This window comes from Oncorhynchus mykiss, chromosome 18 (genome assembly GCF_057628025.1).
Source record: "Oncorhynchus mykiss isolate SJ-2025 chromosome 18, ASM5762802v1, whole genome shotgun sequence".
NCBI lineage: Eukaryota > Metazoa > Chordata > Actinopteri > Salmoniformes > Salmonidae > Oncorhynchus > Oncorhynchus mykiss.
The window spans coordinates 14,291,263-14,312,338 of record NC_143039.1 but is presented as its reverse complement, the minus strand read 5'-3'; the positions used below and the strand labels follow the sequence as shown (position 1 = coordinate 14,312,338).

At 46.6% G+C, this 21,076-nt stretch overlaps 1 protein-coding gene across 12 annotated transcripts in view; it reads right to left on the bottom strand.

Moving 5' to 3' along the window:
• phka2 (phosphorylase kinase, alpha 2 (liver)) overlaps positions 1-21,076 on the bottom strand; it is a 63,674-nt gene that overhangs the window by 29,604 nt on the left and 12,994 nt on the right. For 7 of the 12 annotated variants that reach the window (XR_016488276.1, XM_090207233.1, XM_090207232.1 and 4 more), the window contains 15 exons: positions 14,139-14,261; positions 13,787-13,882; positions 13,466-13,573; positions 13,280-13,358; positions 12,794-12,928; positions 12,599-12,708; positions 10,759-10,903; positions 10,000-10,078; positions 9,691-9,830; positions 9,156-9,326; positions 2,312-2,442; positions 1,976-2,114; positions 1,315-1,628; positions 1,014-1,143; positions 315-416 (listed from right to left, as the gene is read on the bottom strand). Coding sequence is in view for 10 of the 12 variants with exons in the window: in XM_090207233.1 (XP_090063359.1) it covers positions 315-416; positions 1,014-1,143; positions 1,315-1,628; positions 1,976-2,114; positions 2,312-2,442; positions 9,156-9,326; positions 9,691-9,830; positions 10,000-10,078; positions 10,759-10,903; positions 12,599-12,708; positions 12,794-12,928; positions 13,280-13,358; positions 13,466-13,573; positions 13,787-13,882; positions 14,139-14,261 (2,002 nt within the window). In the remaining 2 variants the exon portion in view is untranslated. Of the gene's footprint in view, positions 1-314; positions 417-1,013; positions 1,144-1,314; positions 1,629-1,975; positions 2,115-2,257; positions 2,443-9,155; positions 9,327-9,690; positions 9,831-9,999; positions 10,079-10,758; positions 10,904-12,598; positions 12,709-12,793; positions 12,929-13,279; positions 13,359-13,465; positions 13,574-13,786; positions 13,883-14,138; positions 14,262-21,076 lie in introns of all 12 variants that reach the window. The other 5 variants (XR_016488275.1, XM_090207230.1, XM_090207231.1 and 2 more) reach the window with 1 other exon arrangement.

Genomic DNA, 21,076 nt, shown 5'->3' with positions numbered 1-21,076 from the left:
TAGGGGTCTATGTAGGGGTCGGGGCTAGGGGTCGGGGTTAGGGGTCTATGTAGGGGTCTATGTAGGGGTCGGGGCTAGGGGTCGGGGTTAGGGGTCTATGTAGGGGTCTATGTAGGGGTCGGGGCTAGGGGTTGGGGCTAGGGGTCTATGTAGGGGTCTATGTAGTTGTCGGGGCTAGGGGTCTATGTAGGGGTCAGGGCTAGGGGTCTATGTAGTGGTCGGGGCTAGGGGTCTATGTAGGGTTCGGGGGTCGGGGCTAGGGGTCTATGTAGGGTTCGGGGCTAGGGGTTGATTTGGGATTGGGAAAGACTCACTGCTCCTCTCCACCCCAAACTCCTTCCCACTGAGGATGTGGTGTAGCAGATTCTTCATGTCTGACGGACTCAAGTTCATCAGGCTCTCAGAGGCCTCCTCCCCTGCAGAGGACAGAGAGAGAGACGCCTGTAACGCTGAGTAGAGAGACTCTGTAAAAACTCCCCAGGCACTTCCACACTAAAAGGCCATTCAGCTCAACATCCAGATACAGTAGTGTTACTACTAACCAGTCTGCTAACCAGGTCTACCTGAAAGAACTACCAGAGCCCTATTCAGATGGTGAGTCTACGGAGGCCTTTAGAACACAGCTGATTATTCTACCATTCTAAGAATGATACTGAACCCTACCTGAGCAGTGTAGACTGAACCCTACCTGAGCAGTGTAGACTGAACCCTACCTGAGCAGTGTAGACTGAACCCTACCTGAGCAGTGTAGACTGAACCCTACCTGAGCAGTATAGACTGAACCCTACCCGAGCAGTGTAGACTGAACCCTACCTGAGCAGTGTAGACTGAACCCTACCTGAGCAGTGTAGACTGAACCCTACCTGAGCAGTGTAGACTGAACCCTACCCGAGCAGTGTAGACTGAACCCTACCTGAGCAGTGTAGACTGAACCCTACCCGAGCAGTATAGACTGAACCCTACCTGAGCAGTATAGACTGAACCCTACCTGAGCAGTATAGACTGAACCCTACCTGAGCAGTGTAGACTGCGGGCCAGCTCTGTAGCCATCACCTGCATGATGAGTCCGATTCGGAGACGCAGCATGTCCCCAAACAGAGCCGGCTGGGAGCGGACGTACATGGCTAGGTACACCATGATCTCCTGCAATATCACAATACAGCAGTCGTTACTTTCCCTTCATCGCAGAGACTTGTTACAAAACGGACCAAAGTTTGCTTTGACGTGTCGAGCTAGACTCGCGTCGGGCAGAGAATTTGGACGGAAATGGCATCTGGAAGCATCTTATATAATCCCAGTTATAATGTGTTGTACCTGAGTGAGCACAGCAATGCTGATGTCCTGCCCACTGGCCTCATAGATCAGAGAGTTGAGTTCTTCTGGAGGAAGAGGCGCTGAGATGACTTTCTCCCTGGGCTCCGGTGGTAACCCCACTGTCAGCTGCTTGTGGTGGGAGATGAGATCTGTACAGGCCTCAGCCAGCACCTCCACTCTCTTCCTCAGGATACCAGAGATGTATCTGATCAGACCCCACTCCTTGTTGGCCCCGGCCTGGGCATACAGCTCTTCCAGGAGACACCTCACACTGACCCCGCCCTGACCCCCCACGTCCACCAGCCAATCAGCACCTTTCAGGTTAGAGAGAATTACAAATCATTCAGTTCAATTCAATCTGAGGAGTCAATTCAGTGTAATTCAAACCTAAACATGTAGAGAATTCAATTAAATTTGATTCAATTCAAAGATTCAATTCAATTCAACCCGACACCATCTAATCCAGGGGTGGGAAAAATACGACCCATTTGATCCGACCCGCAGGAGGTTGGAGTAAAACAAAATAATGTGGAAAAATATTATTTTGTGTAAAAAAAAATTAAAAACTCCAGGCCACATTGAACACCTACAACTAAATAGAGAGTGTGTAGAAATGATAATGGACGTTTACAGTTTGCCCACCCCTGATCTAAACCAGTACCTTTCATCACGCAGAGGATATATAGTATGTCTGCCTGGTCCTGCAGTGTGGGACACTCCTTCAACTGTCTCACCAGAGACCCAAAGTCTGTGTTACCCTGGGAGTCTCGCGGCAGGTGGAGGTCTGCAATACTGGGGGCCTGAGAGCAAAGATACACAGATACACACAAATACACACATGTGCGCATGCACACACACACACACACACACATTAGAGGACCCAAACACACAGATGCACCAGAAAGACAGTACTGGAGTCTGTTGTTGGCGTAGACGAACTGACCTTGGGCTGTTGTTGATGTGGTGTGTGGTGGGTTGTTGGCGTAGACGAACTGACCTTGGGCTGTTGTTGATGTGGTGTGTGGTGGTGGTGTGGATGGAGCGGTGTGAGCTGGGACACGTGCAGTAGGTTGAGGGATTTACGGTGCTTGTTCATGATGGGAGTCATGGGAAGATACATGGAGGCCTCTGGAAGAAACAACACTCACCATACAGTATTTGTATTCATTATGGATCCCCATGACTTCCTGCCAAGGCAGCAGCTACTGTTTCTGGGGTTTATTATGGATCCCCATGACTTCCTGCCAAGGCAGCAGCTACTGTTTCTGGGGTTTATTATGGATCCCCATGACTTCCTGCCAAGGCAGCAGCTACTGTTTCTGGGGTTTATTATGGATCCCCATGACTTCCTGCCAAGGCAGCAGCTACTGTTTCTGGGGTTTATTATGGATCCCCATGACTTCCTGCCAAGGCAGCAGCTACTGTTTCTGGGGTTTATTATGGATCCCCATGACTTCCTGCCAAGGCAGCAGCTACTCTTTCTGGGGTTTATTATGGATCCCCATGACTTCCTGCCAAGGCAGCAGCTACTGTTTCTGGGGTTTATTATGGATCCCCATGACTTCCTGCCAAGGCAGCAGCTACTGTTTCTGGGGTTTATTATGGATCCCCATGACTTCCTGCCAAGGCAGCAGCTACTCTTCCTGGGGTTTATTATGGATCCCCATGACTTCCTGCCAAGGCAGCAGCTACTGTTTCTGGGGTCCAGCTAAATTAAGGCAGTTAAAACATTACAATACAAACAGATTTCACAACAGATTTCACAACAGATTAAGTGTGTGACCTCAGGCCCCAACTCTACTCCAACATATCTACTACCACATATCTACATATTACCATACAGTAGAAACCTACAGAGTCCCACCCATACAGTAGAAACCTACAGAGTCCCATACAGTAGAAACCTACAGAGTCCCACCCATACAGTAGAAACCTACAGAGTCCCATACAGTAGAAACAGACAGTCCCACCCATACAGTAGAAACCTACAGAGTCCCATACAGTAGAAACCTACAGAGTCCCACCCATACAGTAGAAACCAACAGAGTCCCACCCATACAGTAGAAACCTACAGAGTCCCATACAGTAGAAACCAACAGAGTCCCAACCATACAGTAGAAACCTACAGAGTCCCATACAGTAGAAACCTACAGAGTCCCATACAGTAGAAACCTACAGAGTCCCATACAGTAGAAACCTACAGAGTCCCATACAGTAGAAACCTACAGAGTCCCATACAGTAGAAACCTACAGAGTCCCACCCATACAGTAGAAACCAACAGAGTCCCATACAGTAGAAACCTACAGAGTCCCACCCATACAGTAGAAACCTACAGAGTCCCACCCATACAGTAGAAACCTACAGAGTCCCATACAGTAGAAACCTACAGAGTGCCACCCATACAGTAGAAACCAACAGAGTCCCACCCATACAGTAGAAACCAACAGAGTCCCACCCATACAGTAGAAACCTACAGAGTCCCACCCATACAGTAGAAACCTACAGAGTCCCATACAGTAGAAACCTACAGAGTCCCACCCATACAGTAGAAACCAACAGAGTCCCACCCATACAGTAGAAACCAACAGAGTCCCATACAGTAGAAACCTACAGAGTCCCATACAGTAGAAACCTACAGAGTCCCATACATACAGTGGAAACCTACAGAGTCCCAACCATACAGTAGAAACCTACAGAGTCCCATACAGTAGAAACCTACAGAGTCCCACCCATACAGTAGAAACCAACAGAGTCCCACCCATACAGTAGAAACCTACAGAGTCCCACCCATACAGTAGAAACCAACAGAGTCCCACCCATACAGTAGAAACCTACAGAGTGTAGAAACCTACAGAGTCCCACCCATACAGTAGAAACCTACAGAGTGTAGAAACCTACAGAGTCCCACCCATACAGTAGAAACCTACAGAGTGTAGAAACCTACAGAGTCCCACCCATACAGTAGAAACCTACAGAGTGTAGAAACCTACAGAGTCCCATACAGTAGAAACCTACAGAGTCCCATACAGTAGAAACCTACAGAGTCCCATACAGTAGAAACCTACAGAGTCCCATACAGTAGAAACCAACAGAGTCCCACCCATACAGTAGAAACCAACAGAGTCCCACCCATACAGTAGAAACCAACAGAGTGTATAAACCTACAGAGTCCCATACAGTAGGAACCTACAGAGTCCCATACAGTAGAAACCAACAGAGTCCCATACAGTAGAAACCTACAGAGTCCCAACCATACAGTAGAAACCTACAGAGTCCCAACCATACAGTAGAAACCAACAGAGTCCCATACAGTAGAAACCTACAGAGTCCCAACTATACAGTAGAAACCTACAGAGTCCCATACAGTAGAAACCTACAGAGTCCCATACAGTAGAAACCTACAGAGTCCCATACAGTAGAAACCTACAGAGTCCCATACAGTAGAAACCTACAGAGTCCCATACAGTAGAAACCTACAGAGTCCCATACAGTAGAAACCTACAGAGTCCCAACCATACAGTAGAAACCTACAGAGTCCCACCCATACAGTAGAAACCTACAGAGTCCCATACAGTAGAAACCTACAGAGTCCCATACAGTAGAAACCTACAGAGTCCCAACCATACAGTAGAAACCTACAGAGTCCCACCCATACAGTAGAAACCTACAGAGTCCCACCCAAACAGTAGAAACCTACAGAGTGTAGAAACCTACAGAGTCCCATACATACAGTGGAAACCTACAGAGTCCCAACCATACAGTAGAAACCTACAGAGTCCCATACAGTAGAAACCTACAGAGTCCCAACCATACAGTAGAAACCTACAGAGTGTAGAAACCTACAAAGTCCCATACAGTAGAAACCTACAGAGTCCCAACCATACAGTAGAAACCTACAGAGTCCCATACAGTAGAAACCTACAGAGTCCCAACCATACAGTAGAAACCTACAGAGTCCCAACCATACAGTAGAAACCTACAGAGTCCCATACAGTAGAAACCAACAGAGTCCCATACAGTAGAAACCTACAGAGTCCCACCCATACAGTAGAAACCTACAGAGTCCCATACAGTAGAAACCTACAGAGTCCCACCCATACAGTAGAAACCTACAGAGTCCCACCCATACAGTAGAAACCTACAGAGTCCCATACAGTAGAAACCTACAGAGTCCCATACATACAGTAGAAACCTACAGAGTCCCAACCATACAGTAGAAACCTACAGAGTCCCACCCATACAGTAGAAACCTACAGAGTCCCACCCATACAGTAGAAACCAACAGAGTCCCATACAGTAGAAACCTACAGAGTCCCATACAGTAGAAACCTACAGAGTCCCATACAGTAGAAACCTACAGAGTCCCAACTACACAGTAGAAACCTACAGAGTCCCATACAGTAGAAACCAACAGAGTCCCAACCATACAGTAGAAACCTACAGAGTCCCATACAGTAGAAACCTACAGAGTCCCAACCATACAGTAGAAACCTACAGAGTCCCATACAGTAGAAACCTACAGAGTCCCAACCATACAGTAGAAACCTACAGAGTCCCATACAGTAGAAACCTACAGAGTCCCATACAGTAGAAACCTACAGAGTCCCATACAGTAGAAACCTACAGAGTCCCATACAGTAGAAACCTACAGAGTCCCATACAGTAGAAACCTACAGAGTCCCAACCATACAGTAGAAACCTACAGAGTCCCACCCATACAGTAGAAACCTACAGAGTCCCATACAGTAGAAACCTACAGAGTCCCATACAGTAGAAACCTACAGAGTCCCAACCATACAGTAGAAACCTACAGAGTCCCACCCATACAGTAGAAACCTACAGAGTCCCACCCATACAGTAGAAACCTACAGAGTGTAGAAACCTACAGAGTCCCATACATACAGTGGAAACCTACAGAGTCCCAACCATACAGTAGAAACCTACAGAGTCCCATACAGTAGAAACCTACAGAGTCCCAACCATACAGTAGAAACCTACAGAGTGTAGAAACCTACAAAGTCCCATACAGTAGAAACCTACAGAGTCCCAACCATACAGTAGAAACCTACAGAGTCCCATACAGTAGAAACCTACAGAGTCCCAACCATACAGTAGAAACCTACAGAATCCCAACCATACAGTAGAAACCTACAGAGTCCCATACAGTAGAAACCAACAGAGTCCCATACAGTAGAAACCTACAGAGTCCCACCCATACAGTAGAAACCTACAGAGTCCCATACAGTAGAAACCTACAGAGTCCCACCCATACAGTAGAAACCTACAGAGTCCCACCCATACAGTAGAAACCTACAGAGTCCCATACAGTAGAAACCTACAGAGTCCCATACATACAGTAGAAACCTACAGAGTCCCACCCATACAGTAGAAACCTACAGAGTCCCAACCATACAGTAGAAACCTACAGAGTCCCACCCATACAGTAGAAACCTACAGAGTCCCACCCATACAGTAGAAACCAACAGAGTCCCATACAGTAGAAACCTACAGAGTCCCATACAGTAGAAACCTACAGAGTCCCATACAGTAGAAACCTACAGAGTCCCAACTATACAGTAGAAACCTACAGAGTCCCAACCATACAGTGGAAACCTACAGAGTCCCACCCATACAGTAGAAACCAACAGAGTCCCATACAGTAGAAACCTACAGAGTCCCATACAGTAGAAACCAACAGAGTCCCAACCATACAGTAGAAACCTACAGAGTCCCATACAGTAGAAACCTACAGAGTCCCAACCATACAGTAGAAACCTACAGAGTCCCATACAGTAGAAACCTACAGAGTCCCATACAGTAGAAACCTACAGAGTCCCATACAGTAGAAACCTACAGAGTCCCAACCATACAGTAGAAACCTACAGAGTCCCATACAGTAGAAACCTACAGAGTCCCAACTATACAGTAGAAACCAACAGAGTCCCATACAGTAGAAACCTACAGAGTCCCATACAGTAGAAACCTACAGAGTCCCAACTATACAGTAGAAACCAACAGAGTCCCAACCATACAGTAGAAACCTACAGAGTCCCATACAGTAGAAACCTACAGAGTCCCAACTATACAGTAGAAACCTACAGAGTCCCAACCATACAGTGGAAACCTACAGAGTCCCACCCATACAGTAGAAACCTACAGAGTCCCATACAGTAGAAACCTACAGAGTCCCATACAGTAGAAACCTACAGAGTCCCACCCATACAGTAGAAACCTACAGAGTCCCACCCATACAGTAGAAACCAACAGAGTCCCATACAGTAGAAACCTACAGAGTCCCATACAGTAGAAACCAACAGAGTCCCAACCATACAGTAGAAACCTACAGAGTCCCATACAGTAGAAACCTACAGAGTCCCAACCATACAGTAGAAACCTACAGAGTCCCATACAGTAGAAACCTACAGAGTCCCAACCATACAGTAGAAACCTACAGAGTCCCATACAGTAGAAACCTACAGAGTCCCAACTATACAGTAGAAACCAACAGAGTCCCACCCATACAGTAGAAACCTACAGAGTCCCAACCATACAGTAGAAACCTACAGAGTCCCATACAGTAGAAACCTACAGAGTCCCAACTATACAGTAGAAACCTACAGAGTCCCAACCATACAGTGGAAACCTACAGAGTCCCACCCATACAGTAGAAACCTACAGAGTCCCATACAGTAGAAACCTACAGAGTCCCATACAGTAGAAACCTACAGAGTCCCAACCATACAGTAGAAACCTACATAGTGTAGAAACCTACAGAGTCCCATACAGTAGAAACCTACAGAGTCCCAACCATACAGTAGAAACCTACAGAGTGTAGAAACCTACAGAGTCCCATACAGTAGAAACCTACAGAGTCCCACCCATACAGTAGAAACCTACAGAGTCCCATACAGTAGAAACCTACAGAGTCCCAACCATACAGTAGAAACCTACAGAGTCCCAACCATACAGTAGAAACCTACAGAGTCCCAACCATACAGTAGAAACCTACAGAGTCCCATACAGTAGAAACCAACAGAGTCCCAACCATACAGTAGAAACCTACAGAGTCCCATACAGTAGAAACCTACAGAGTCCCAACCATACAGTAGAAACCTACAGAGTCCCATACAGTAGAAACCTACAGAGTCCCAACCATACAGTAGAAACCTACAGAGTCCCATACAGTAGAAACCTACAGAGTCCCAACTATACAGTAGAAACCAACAGAGTCCCACCCATACAGTAGAAACCTACAGAGTCCCAACCATACAGTAGAAACCTACAGAGTCCCATACAGTAGAAACCTACAGAGTCCCAACTATACAGTAGAAACCTACAGAGTCCCAACCATACAGTGGAAACCTACAGAGTCCCACCCATACAGTAGAAACCTACAGAGTCCCATACAGTAGAAACCTACAGAGTCCCATACAGTAGAAACCTACAGAGTCCCAACCATACAGTAGAAACCTACATAGTGTAGAAACCTACAGAGTCCCATACAGTAGAAACCTACAGAGTCCCAACCATACAGTAGAAACCTACAGAGTGTAGAAACCTACAGAGTCCCATACAGTAGAAACCTACAGAGTCCCACCCATACAGTAGAAACCTACAGAGTCCCATACAGTAGAAACCTACAGAGTCCCAACCATACAGTAGAAACCTACAGAGTCCCATACAGTAGAAACCTACAGAGTCCCATACAGTAGAAACCTACAGAGTCCCATACAGTAGAAACCTACAGAGTCCCATACAGTAGAAACCTACAGAGTCCCATACATAACCCTAAACCTAACACTTGGTGAATAAACAAACAGTAAATGTGATGATAACTTACTGGGCATGTTGAGGCCTTGGACCTGGGCCATGAAGGAGAGGATGTCTCTGGTGGTGTGTTCAGCACTAAACACGTGGTGCTGCCCCCTCTGGATGGGAGGGAGATGACACTTGGTGGCTGTGCTCTGCATCAGCTGGCTGAGGTAGTGGTCAAACATGTCCCTGGAGCTGCCTGGAGGGGGGCGGGAGTAAAATGTAGACTCAGCAATATGATATTACATACCGCAAGCACAAACATGTCCTTGGAGCTGCCTGGAGGGGGGCGGGAGTTAAATGTAGACTCAGCAATATGATATTACATACCGCAAGCACAAACACGCAAACACAAATACAAACACACACCAATGACCTATACAGACATAAACACACACAGCACACCAATGACCTATACAGACATAAACACACACAGCACACCAATGACCTATACAGACATAAACACACACAGCACACCAATGACCTATACAGACATAAACACACACAGCACACCAATGACCTATACAGACATAAACACACACAGCACACCACGGCTGACGTACCTGAGGGGACATAACTTTCTTCTTCGTCTTCCTCCTCTTCTTCATTCTCCAGCAGGTCGTCATCGGTGTCTCCGTCGAGGAAGCTGAGCTCTGTGTGGAACGAGGTAGTCTGGAAGCTGGAGATGTTTGCCATCTGAACCCTGCAAAAAAACACACAAGATGGAATGGAACCAAATAGGACATCACTGGAACTTTCACAACCAGGTGATGTAGTGACATAAATAGTGGAGCCTAGCATTTCCTTGTGTAAATATCCAGAGATCTCTCTTAAGATGAGTGACCTTAGAAATGGAAGAGAGTCAGTCTGACCTTGCCCCTCCGAAGTATCCATCGTTCAGCTTCCTCAGAGTGGACAGAACACACGGGTCGATGCTCTCACCATCATCCACTGGGAACAACAAGGGAAACGTGATCAATTAACCAACCAATCAATAAACCTTGTTTGTCCCATACAGAATGTAGTTTCCCAGCAAGAGTCAGTTTCCTGGACACAGATTAATCCTTGAATTCCCATTTAAATAAATGTTTAGTCCAGAAGTCACACAAACACAGAATGATTACCCAGCATGCTGTGTGTGAAGGGGAATGGGAGGGGTATTTACCCAGCATTCTGTGTGTGATGGGGAAGGTGTAGTTATTTACCCAGCATGCTGTGTGTGATGGGGAATGGGAGGGGTATTTACCCAGCATTCTGTGTGTGATGGGGAAGGTGTAGTTATTTACTCAGCATGCTGTGTGTGACGGGGAGGGGAGGGTATTTACCCAGCATTCTGTGTGTGATGGGGAAGGTGTAGTTATTTACCCAGCATGCTGTGTGTGACGGGGAGGGGAGGGTATTTACCCAGCATTCTGTGTGTGATGGGGAAGGTGTAGTTATTTACTCAGCATGCTGTGTGTGACGGGGAGGGGAGGGTATATACCCAGCATTCTGTGTGTGATGGGGAAGGTGTAGTTATTTACCCAGCATGCTGTGTGTGACGGGGAAGGGGAGGGTATTTATCCAGCATGCTGTGTGTGACGGGGAAGGTATTTACCCAGCATGCTGTGCGTGACGGGGAAGGTATTTACCCAGCATGCTGTGTGTGATGGGGAAGGTCAGGGTAGGGCGTCCGGTCATCCTCCAGGAGGAGGAGAGATAGGACAGCTCCGTCCTTAGCATCTCCACTATCATCTGGTTGTCCAGAGCCAGGTAGAAGTGATGCTGGTCCAGGAACTAAAGGAGAGGAGAGACAGTGAGATGGTTGTCCAGAGCCAGGTAGAAGTGATGCTGGTCCAGGAACTAAAGGAGAGGAGAGACAGTGAGATGGTTGTCCAGAGCCAGGTAGAAGTGATGCTGATCCAGGAACTAAAGGAGAGGAGAGACAGTGAGATGGTTGTCCAGAGCCAGGTAGAAGTGATGCTGGTCCAGGAACTAAAGGAGAGGAGAGACAGTGAGATGGTTGTCCAGAGTCAGGTAGAAGTGATGCTGGTCCAGGAACTAAAGGAGAGGAGAGACAGTGAGATGGTTGTCCAGAGCCAGGTAGAAGTGATGCTGGTCCAGGAACTAAAGGAGAGGAGAGACAGTGAGATGGTTGTCCAGAGCCAGGTAGAAGTGATGCTGGTCCAAGAACTAAAGGAGAGGAGAGACAGTGAGATGGTTGTCCAGAGCCAGGTAGAAGTGATGCTGGTCCAGGAACTAAAGGAGAGGAGAGACAGTGAGATGGTTGTCCAGAGCCAGGTAGAAGTGATGCTGGTCCAGGAACTAAAGGAGAGGAGAGACAGTGAGATGGTTGTCCAGAGTCAGGTAGAAGTGATGCTGGTCCAGGAACTAAAGGAGAGGAGAGACAGTGAGATGGTTGTCCAGAGCCAGGTAGAAGTGATGCTGGTCCAGGAACTAAAGGAGAGGAGAGACAGTGAGATGGTTGTCCAGAGCCAGGTAGAAGTGATGCTGGTCCAGGAACTAAAGGAGAGGAGAGACAGTGAGATGGTTGTCCAGAGTCAGGTAGAAGTGATGCTGGTCCAAGAACTAAAGGAGAGGAGAGACAGTGAGATGGTTGTCCAGAGCCAGGTAGAAGTGATGCTGGTCCAGGAACTAAAGGAGAGGAGAGACAGTGAGATGGTTGTCCAGAGCCAGATAGAAGTGATGCTGGTCCAGGAACTAAAGGAGAGAGATGGCCAACACTACTGCTCCAGCCCAAACACACCTGATTCAGTCCTACACAAACACACTTGATTCAGCCCTACACAAACACACCTGATTCAGCTAATCAAGGTCTTGATGAGCAGATAATTAGTAGAATCAGGGGCCGTATCCAAATATATATACACTGAGGTCACCCGACCTCAACCCAATAGAGATGGATTGGGATGAGTTGGACCGCATAATGAAGGGAAAGCAGCCAACAAGTGCTCAGCATATGTGGGAACTCCTTCAAGACTGTTGGAAAAGCATTCCAGGTGAAGCTGGTTGAGAGAATGCCAAGACTGTTCAAAGCTGTCATTAAGGCAAAGGGTGGCTACTTTGAAGAATCTCAAATATAAAATATATTTTGATTTGTTTAACACTTTTTGGGTTACTACATGATTCCATATTTTATAGTTTTGATGTCTTCACTATTATTCTACAATGTAGAAAATAGTACAAATAAAGAAAAATCCTTGAATGAGTAGGTGTGTCCATACTTTTGATTGTTGTGATTACCAGTTGAGATCAACTTACTCCTGGCTCAGAGTTGTCTGGGCAGTAGCTTAACATCATCCTAAAACCTACTTTGAGCTGGGAGTATTTTTTAAAAGTCTTAAAACAGGTTTTAACCAGATTCCTGCTTTGTGGATAAAGCCCTAGGTGTGCTAGATTAGGATTTAACAAACAAGAGCATTTAGGGAGATAGGACCTCTACTGTCTTAAGGTAATAACAAGGTGTGTCACCTGAGGGGTGAATGTGTAGGTACGGTTCCGGATCTCGTAGAATTTCGAGGTTCCCAGAACTCCAATGTGCCTGTATGGCCTCCCGCTCAGATTCAACTTCTTGCAGTTTCCTGTGAAACAAGTCATTAGCTATGTAGTTCTTATGAAGGCCCTACGAAGGCTCTGCGAATCCTTTCTAAGTAGTTGTAACTGTACCCAGTTTGACGTAGACGTGGCTGAGGATGCGAGCAGGCATGACCCTGATGGGCTGGACCTCAGCGATGGTCTGGACCTCTATTTCATCGTTCTTCAGCAGCTCCTGGATCTCCTTCGACTCCGCTAACACACACACTGCCAATGTGTACACACACACACACACACACACACACACACACACACACACACACACACACACACACACACACACACACAGAGAACAAATTAAGGTATGTACACAGAAACAAATGGTTTGTACACACACATACATGAAGGCACACACACACACACACACACACACACACACACACACACACTCAAAAGGGAAAGGAAACTCTCAGATAGGCAGCCCTGACCACGGAGCAAACGATCTTAAACAAAACGAGTGAATTAAACAACAAGTCTAGAACTGTATATTACTTGTCCAGTTAAAGGATGTCACATGTCTTCCAGCCTGCATGAGAGGACATTAGACATGCTGCAAACCTTGTACGACTACGTCCGGCTTGAAATTGGTGGAGAATCGCCTGTTGAGAGGGTCGATCTCTCCAGGGGCGAGGAATCCCTTGGAGGAACAGACGGAGAGAGAGAGAACTAAAGCACCAACCAACACCTCACTGTGGTGAGACAGAGACTGAATCACTCTATTATAAGACGACAGAAGGTTTGTACCTCAGCCAGCAGAGAACTAACGATGTAGAGGGACTGTCCCCACATGTGAGGTAACTGACCCATAGCCACTCTGTCCACGGAGTGAGGGTTCCCGTACTCTTCCTCCATCTGGGGGGAAACACCACACAGTTACGGTCTTCCTCACTTAGTTGTAGGGGACGTTGTTACTTATCAGGATTCAGAAAGGTAGCAAGTGTAACCTGTTACTTCTCCGCAGCCCATATCGGCACAAGGAGTAACGCAGACGTGCCCTAAAGAAAGACGGATTTCCAATTTACACACGGACGATAAAGTTGTATTCAAAAGGGGTAATGGCGATACCTTTTCAGGTGGGACAGCGTACAGCTCAGGCATCAGGCGGATCCCGGGCTTCCCTCTGATCAGGACTTCTTCCAGAGCATCTCTGTACTCCTGCACCTGGACACAGGAAGCAGGAAAGGACATGTTCATCATACAGTCACATGACCTGGGGTGGTCTAGCGGTCTGACATATAGCTCGGTGACGTCACCCGCTCTCAGACCTACAGGTAGTGTGTTTTCCTTGCTCTGAAACGGACACAGCTTTTGTGGAGTGACCGGTAACGATGCTTCGTGGGTGACAGGTGTGGATGTATTCAGGGTGGAACCTAGGTGGGGACGAGGAGAGGGACGGAACCAACACGGCCACACACACCTGTACTAGGTCTCCACTGAAGATGCCGTCCAGAATGAGGTAGGTCCAGAACACTGGCCATTCACATTCTATATTCTCAAACAGTTTGAGTTCAGCTGGGTCATAGTGGAGACGGGACGGGTCCTGAGAGAGACATACAGACAGACACGGAAATATTACACCCAATGTCTCATCTAAAAGAACAAGGCTAATCTTTAAACGAGAGTTCAAGGAAAACCCCACTAAAAGACCATCTTTTGTATTTTTTTCCATAAGTTCACTGTTAATACAGTCCCAAAATGTTTTGTATGTCAGCAGTCAAGTTTTCAAGATATTGGACTTTTAAGAAGTAGATGCAATAGATGCAAAACGCATCATCTTTATGTGATGCAAAATGCATCATGATGATGTCATGATGATGTGGCAAGTGACACTTTGTGGACGAATGACAACAATACCAACAGATTTGAAGTGTATTTTTCCTTTAAGTTCTACTGTTTAATCTGTAACAGTACGTTTTGCTGTCATTTTATAAATGCCAACAGGTCATTTGTTTGTTCAACATGGCAGGACCTTTTTGTGTGAGTAAAATGTAACATGCAGGAAATGGAGGTGGAAACGCCTTTATGTACATACATATATTGACATAATAACCATCATATGGAAGAGAACTTGGAGTCAGTGGTCCTCCCACCACGACTCAGGAAACCATGCAGTTTATTAGACTACAGATGACATGTTGTGTTGTCCTCCCACCACGACTCAGGAAACCATGCAGTTTATTAGACTACAGATGACATGTTGTGTGGTCCTCCCACCACGACTCAGGAAACCATGCAGTTTATTAGACTACAGATGACATGTTGTGTTGTCCTCCCACCACGACTCAGGAAACCATGCAGTTTATTAGACTACAGATGACATGTTGTGTTGTCCTCCCACCACGACTCAGGAAACCATGCAGTTTATTAGACTACAGATGACATGTTGTGTTGTCCTCCCACCACGACTCAGGAAACCATGCAGTTTATTAGACTACAGATGACATGTTGTGTTGTCCTCCCACCACGACTCAGGAAACCATGCAGTTTATTAGACTACAGATGACATGTTGTGTTGTCCTCCCACCACGACTCAGGAAACCATGCAGTTTATTAGACTACAGATGACATGTTGTGTTGTCCTCCCACCACGACTCAGGAAACCATGCAGTTTATTAGACTACAGATGACATGTTGTGTGGTCCTCCCACTACGACTCAGGAAACCATGCAGTTTATTAGGCTACAGATGACATGTTGTGGTGTCCTCCCACCACGACTCAGGAAACCATGCAGTTTATTAGACTACAGATGACATGTTGTGGTGTCCTCCCACCACGACTCAGGAAACCATGCAGTTTATTAGACTACAGATGACATGTTGTGGTGTCCTCCCACCACGACTCGGGAAACCATGCAGTTTATTAGACTACAGATGACATGTTGTGTGGTCCTCCCACTACGACTCAGGAAACCATGCAGTTTATTAGACTACAGATGACATGTTGTGGTGTCCTCCCACCACGACTCAGGAAACCATACAGTTTATTAGGCTACAGATGACATGTTGTGGTGTCCTCCCACCACGACTCAGGAAACCATGCAGTTTATTAGGCTACAGATGACATGTTGAGGTGTCCTCCCACCACGACTCGGGAAACCATGCAGTTTATTAGACTACAGATGACATGTTGTGTGGTCCTCCCACCACGACTCAGGAAACCATGCAGTTTATTAGACTACAGATGACATGTTGTGTGGTCCTCCCACCACGACTCAGGAAACCATGCAGTTTATTAGACTACAGATGACATGTTGTGGTGTCCTCCCACCACGACTCGGGAAACCATGCAGTTTATTAGACTACAGATGACATGTTGTGTGGTCCTCCCACCACGACTCAGGAAACCATGCAGTTTATTAGACTACAGATGACATGTTGTGTGGTCCTCCCACCACGACTCAGGAAACCATACAGTTTATTAGGCTACAGATGACATGTTGTGGTGTCCTCCCTCCACGACTCAGGAAACCATGCAGTTTATTAGGCTACAGATGACATGTTGTGGTGTCCTCCCACTACGACAGGAAACCATGCAGTTTATTAGGCTACAGATGACATGTTGTGGTGTCCTCCCACCACGACTCAGGAAACCATGCAGTTTATTAGACTACAGATGACATGTTGTGGTGTCCTCCCACTACGACTCGGGAAACCATGCAGTTTATTAGACTACAGATGACATGTTGTGGTGTCCTCCCACCACGACTCAGGAAACCATACAGTTTATTAGACTACAGATGACATGTTGTGTGGTCCTCCCACCACGACTCAGGAAACCATGCAGTTTATTAGGCTACAGATGACATGTTGTGGTGTCCTCCCACCACGACTCAGGAAACCATGCAGTTTATTAGGCTACAGATGACATGTTGTGGTGTCCTCCCACTACGACTCAGGAAACCATACAGTTTATTAGACTACAGATGACATGTTGTGTGGTCCTCCCACCACGACTCAGGAAACCATGCAGTTTATTAGACTACAGATGACATGTTGTGTGGTCCTCCCACCACGACTCAGGAAACCATACAGTTTATTAGACTACAGATGACATGTTGTGGTGTCCTCCCACTACGACTCAGGAAACCATGCAGTTTATTAGACTACAGATGACATGTTGTGGTGTCCTCCCACTACGACTCGGGAAACCATGCAGTTTATTAGGCTACAGATGACATGTTGTGGTGTCCTCCCACCACGACTCAGGAAACCATACAGTTTATTAGACTACAGATGACATGTTGTGGTGTCCTCCCACCACGACTCAGGAAACCATGCAGTTTATTAGACTACAGATGACATGTTGTGTGGTCCTCCCACTACGACTCAGGAAACCATGCAGTTTATTAGGCTACAGATGACATGTTGTGGTGTCCTCCCACCACGACTCAGGAAACCATGCAGTTTATTAGACTACAGATGACATGTTGAGGTGTCCTCCCACCACGACTCAGGAAACCATGCAGTTTATTAGACTACAGATGACATGTTGTGGTGTCCTCCCACTACGACTCAGGAAACCATGCAGTTTATTAGACTACAGATGACATGTTGAGGTGTCCTCCCACCACGACTCAGGAAACCATACAGTTTATTAGACTACAGATGACATGTTGTGGTGTCCTCCCACCACGACTCAGGAAACCATGCAGTTTATTAGACTACAGATGACATGTTGTGGTGTCCTCCCACCACGACTCAGGAAACCATGCAGTTTATTAGACTACAGATGACATGTTGTGGTGTCCTCCCACCACGACTCAGGAAACCATGCAGTTTATTAGGCTACAGATGACATGTTGTGGTGTCCTCCCACCACGACTCAGGAAACCATGCAGTTTATTAGACTACAGATGACATGTTGTGGTGTCCTCCCACCACGACTCAGGAAACCATGCAGTTTATTAGGCTACAGATGACATGTTGTGGTGTCCTCCCACCACGACTCAGGAAACCATGCAGTTTATTAGACTACAGATGACATGTTGTGGTGTCCTCCCACCACGACTCAGGAAACCATGCAGTTTATTAGACTACAGATGACATGTTGTGTGGTCCTCCCTCCACGACTCAGGAAACCATGCAGTTTATTAGACTACAGATGACATGTTGTGGTGTCCTCCCACCACGACTCAGGAAACCATGCAGTTTATTAGGCTACAGATGACATGTTGTGGTGTCCTCCCACCACGACTCAGGAAACCATGCAGTTTATTAGACTACAGATGACATGTTGTGTGGTCCTCCCACTACGACTCAGGAAACCATGCAGTTTATTAGGCTACAGATGACATGTTGTGGTGTCCTCCCACCACGACTCAGGAAACCATGCAGTTTATTAGACTACAGATGACATGTTGTGGTGTCCTCCCACCACGACTCAGGAAACCATGCAGTTTATTAGACTACAGATGACATGTTGTGGTGTCCTCCCACCACGACTCAGGAAACCATGCAGTTTATTAGACTACAGATGACATGTTGTGTGGTCCTCCCACTACGACTCAGGAAACCATGCAGTTTATTAGACTACAGATGACATGTTGTGGTGTCCTCCCACTACGACTCAGGAAACCATGCAGTTTATTAGACTACAGATGACATGTTGTGTGGTCCTCCCACTACGACTCGGGAAACCATGCAGTTTATTAGGCTACAGATGACATGTTGTGGTGTCCTCCCACTACGACTCAGGAAACCATGCAGTTTATTAGGCTACAGATGACATGTTGTGGTGTCCTCCCACCACGACTCAGGAAACCATGCAGTTTATTAGACTACAGATGACATGTTGTGGTGTCCTCCCACTACGACTCAGGAAACCATGCAGTTTATTAGACTACAGATGACATGTTGTGGTGTCCTCCCACCACGACTCAGGAAACCATGCAGTTTATTAGACTACAGATGACATGTTGTGTGGTCCTCCCACTACGACTCAGGAAACCATACAGTTTATTAGACTACAGATGACATGTTGTGTGGTCCTCCCTCCACGACTCAGGAAACCATGCAGTTTATTAGACTACAGATGACATGTTGTGGTGTCCTCCCACCACGACTCAGGAAACCATGCAGTTTATTAGACTACAGATGACATGTTGTGGTGTCCTCCCACCACGACTCAGGAAACCATACAGTTTATTAGACTACAGATGACATGTTGTGGTGTCCTCCCACCACGACTCAGGAAACCATACAGTTTATTAGACTACAGATGACATGTTGTGTGGTCCTCCCTCCACGACTCAGGAAACCATGCAGTTTATTAGACTACAGATGACATGTTGTGTGGTCCTCCCACTACGACTCAGGAAACCATACAGTTTATTAGACTACAGATGACATGTTGTGTGGTCCTCCCACTACGACTCGGGAAACCATACAGTTTATTAGGCTACAGATGACATGTTGTGGTGTCCTCCCAACACGACTCGGGAAACCATGCAGTTTATTAGGCTACAGATGACATGTTGTGTGGTCCTCCCACTACGACTCAGGAAACCATGCAGTTTATTAGACTACAGATGACATGTTGTGTGGTCCTCCCTCCACGACTCAGGAAACCATACAGTTTATTAGACTACAGATGACATGTTGTGGTGTCCTCCCACCACGACTCAGGAAACCATGCAGTTTATTAGACTACAGATGACATGTTGTGGTGTCCTCCCACCACGACTCAGGAAACCATGCAGTTTATTAGACTACAGATGACATGTTGTGTGGTCCTCCCACCACGACTCAGGAAACCATACAGTTTATTAGACTACAGATGACATGTTGTGTGGTCCTCCCACCACGACTCAGGAAACCATGCAGTTTATTAGACTACAGATGACATGTTGTGGTGTCCTCCCACCACGACTCAGGAAACCATGCAGTTTATTAGACTACAGATGACATGTTGTGTGGTCCTCCCACTACGACTCAGGAAACCATACAGTTTATTAGACTACAGATGACATGTTGTGTGGTCCTCCCTCCACGACTCAGGAAACCATGCAGTTTATTAGACTACAGATGACATGTTGTGGTGTCCTCCCACCACGACTCAGGAAACCATGCAGTTTATTAGACTACAGATGACATGTTGTGGTGTCCTCCCACCACGACTCAGGAAACCATACAGTTTATTAGACTACAGATGACATGTTGTGGTGTCCTCCCACCACGACTCAGGAAACCATACAGTTTATTAGACTACAGATGACATGTTGTGTGGTCCTCCCTCCACGACTCAGGAAACCATGCAGTTTATTAGACTACAGATGACATGTTGTGTGGTCCTCCCACTACGACTCAGGAAACCATACAGTTTATTAGACTACAGATGACATGTTGTGTGGTCCTCCCACTACGACTCGGGAAACCATACAGTTTATTAGGCTACAGATGACATGTTGTGGTGTCCTCCCACCACGACTCGGGAAACCATGCAGTTTATTAGGCTACAGATGACATGTTGTGTGGTCCTCCCACTACGACTCAGGAAACCATGCAGTTTATTAGACTACAGATGACATGTTGTGTGGTCCTCCCTCCACGACTCAGGAAACCATACAGTTTATTAGACTACAGATGACATGTTGTGGTGTCCTCCCACCACGACTCAGGAAACCATGCAGTTTATTAGACTACAGATGACATGTTGTGGTGTCCTCCCACCACGACTCAGGAAACCATGCAGTTTATTAGACTACAGATGACATGTTGTGTGGTCCTCCCACCACGACTCAGGAAACCATACAGTTTATTAGACTACAGATGACATGTTGTGTGGTCCTCCCACCACGACTCAGGAAACCATGCAGTTTATTAGACTACAGATGACATGTTGTGGTGTCCTCCCACCACGACTCAGGAAACCATGCAGTTTATTAGACTACAGATGACATGTTGTGTGGTCCTCCCACCACGACTCAGGAAACCATGCAGTTTATTAGACTACAGATGACATGTTGAGGTGTCCTCCCACCACGACTCAGGAAACCATGCAGTTTATTAGACTACAGATGACATGTTGTGTGGTCCTCCCACCACGACTCAGGAAACCATACAGTTTATTAGACTACAGATGACATGTTGTGTGGTCCTCCCACCACGACTCAGGAAACCATGCAGTTTATTAGGCTACAGATGACATGTTGTGTGGTCCTCCCACCACGACTCAGGAAACCATGCAGTTTATTAGACTACAGATGACATGTTGAGGTGTCCTCCCACCACGACTCAGGAAACCATGCAGTTTATTAGGCTACAGATGACATGTTGTGTGGTCCTCCCACCACGACTCAGGAAACCATGCAGTTTATTAGACTACAGATGACATGTTGTGGTGTCCTCCCACTACGA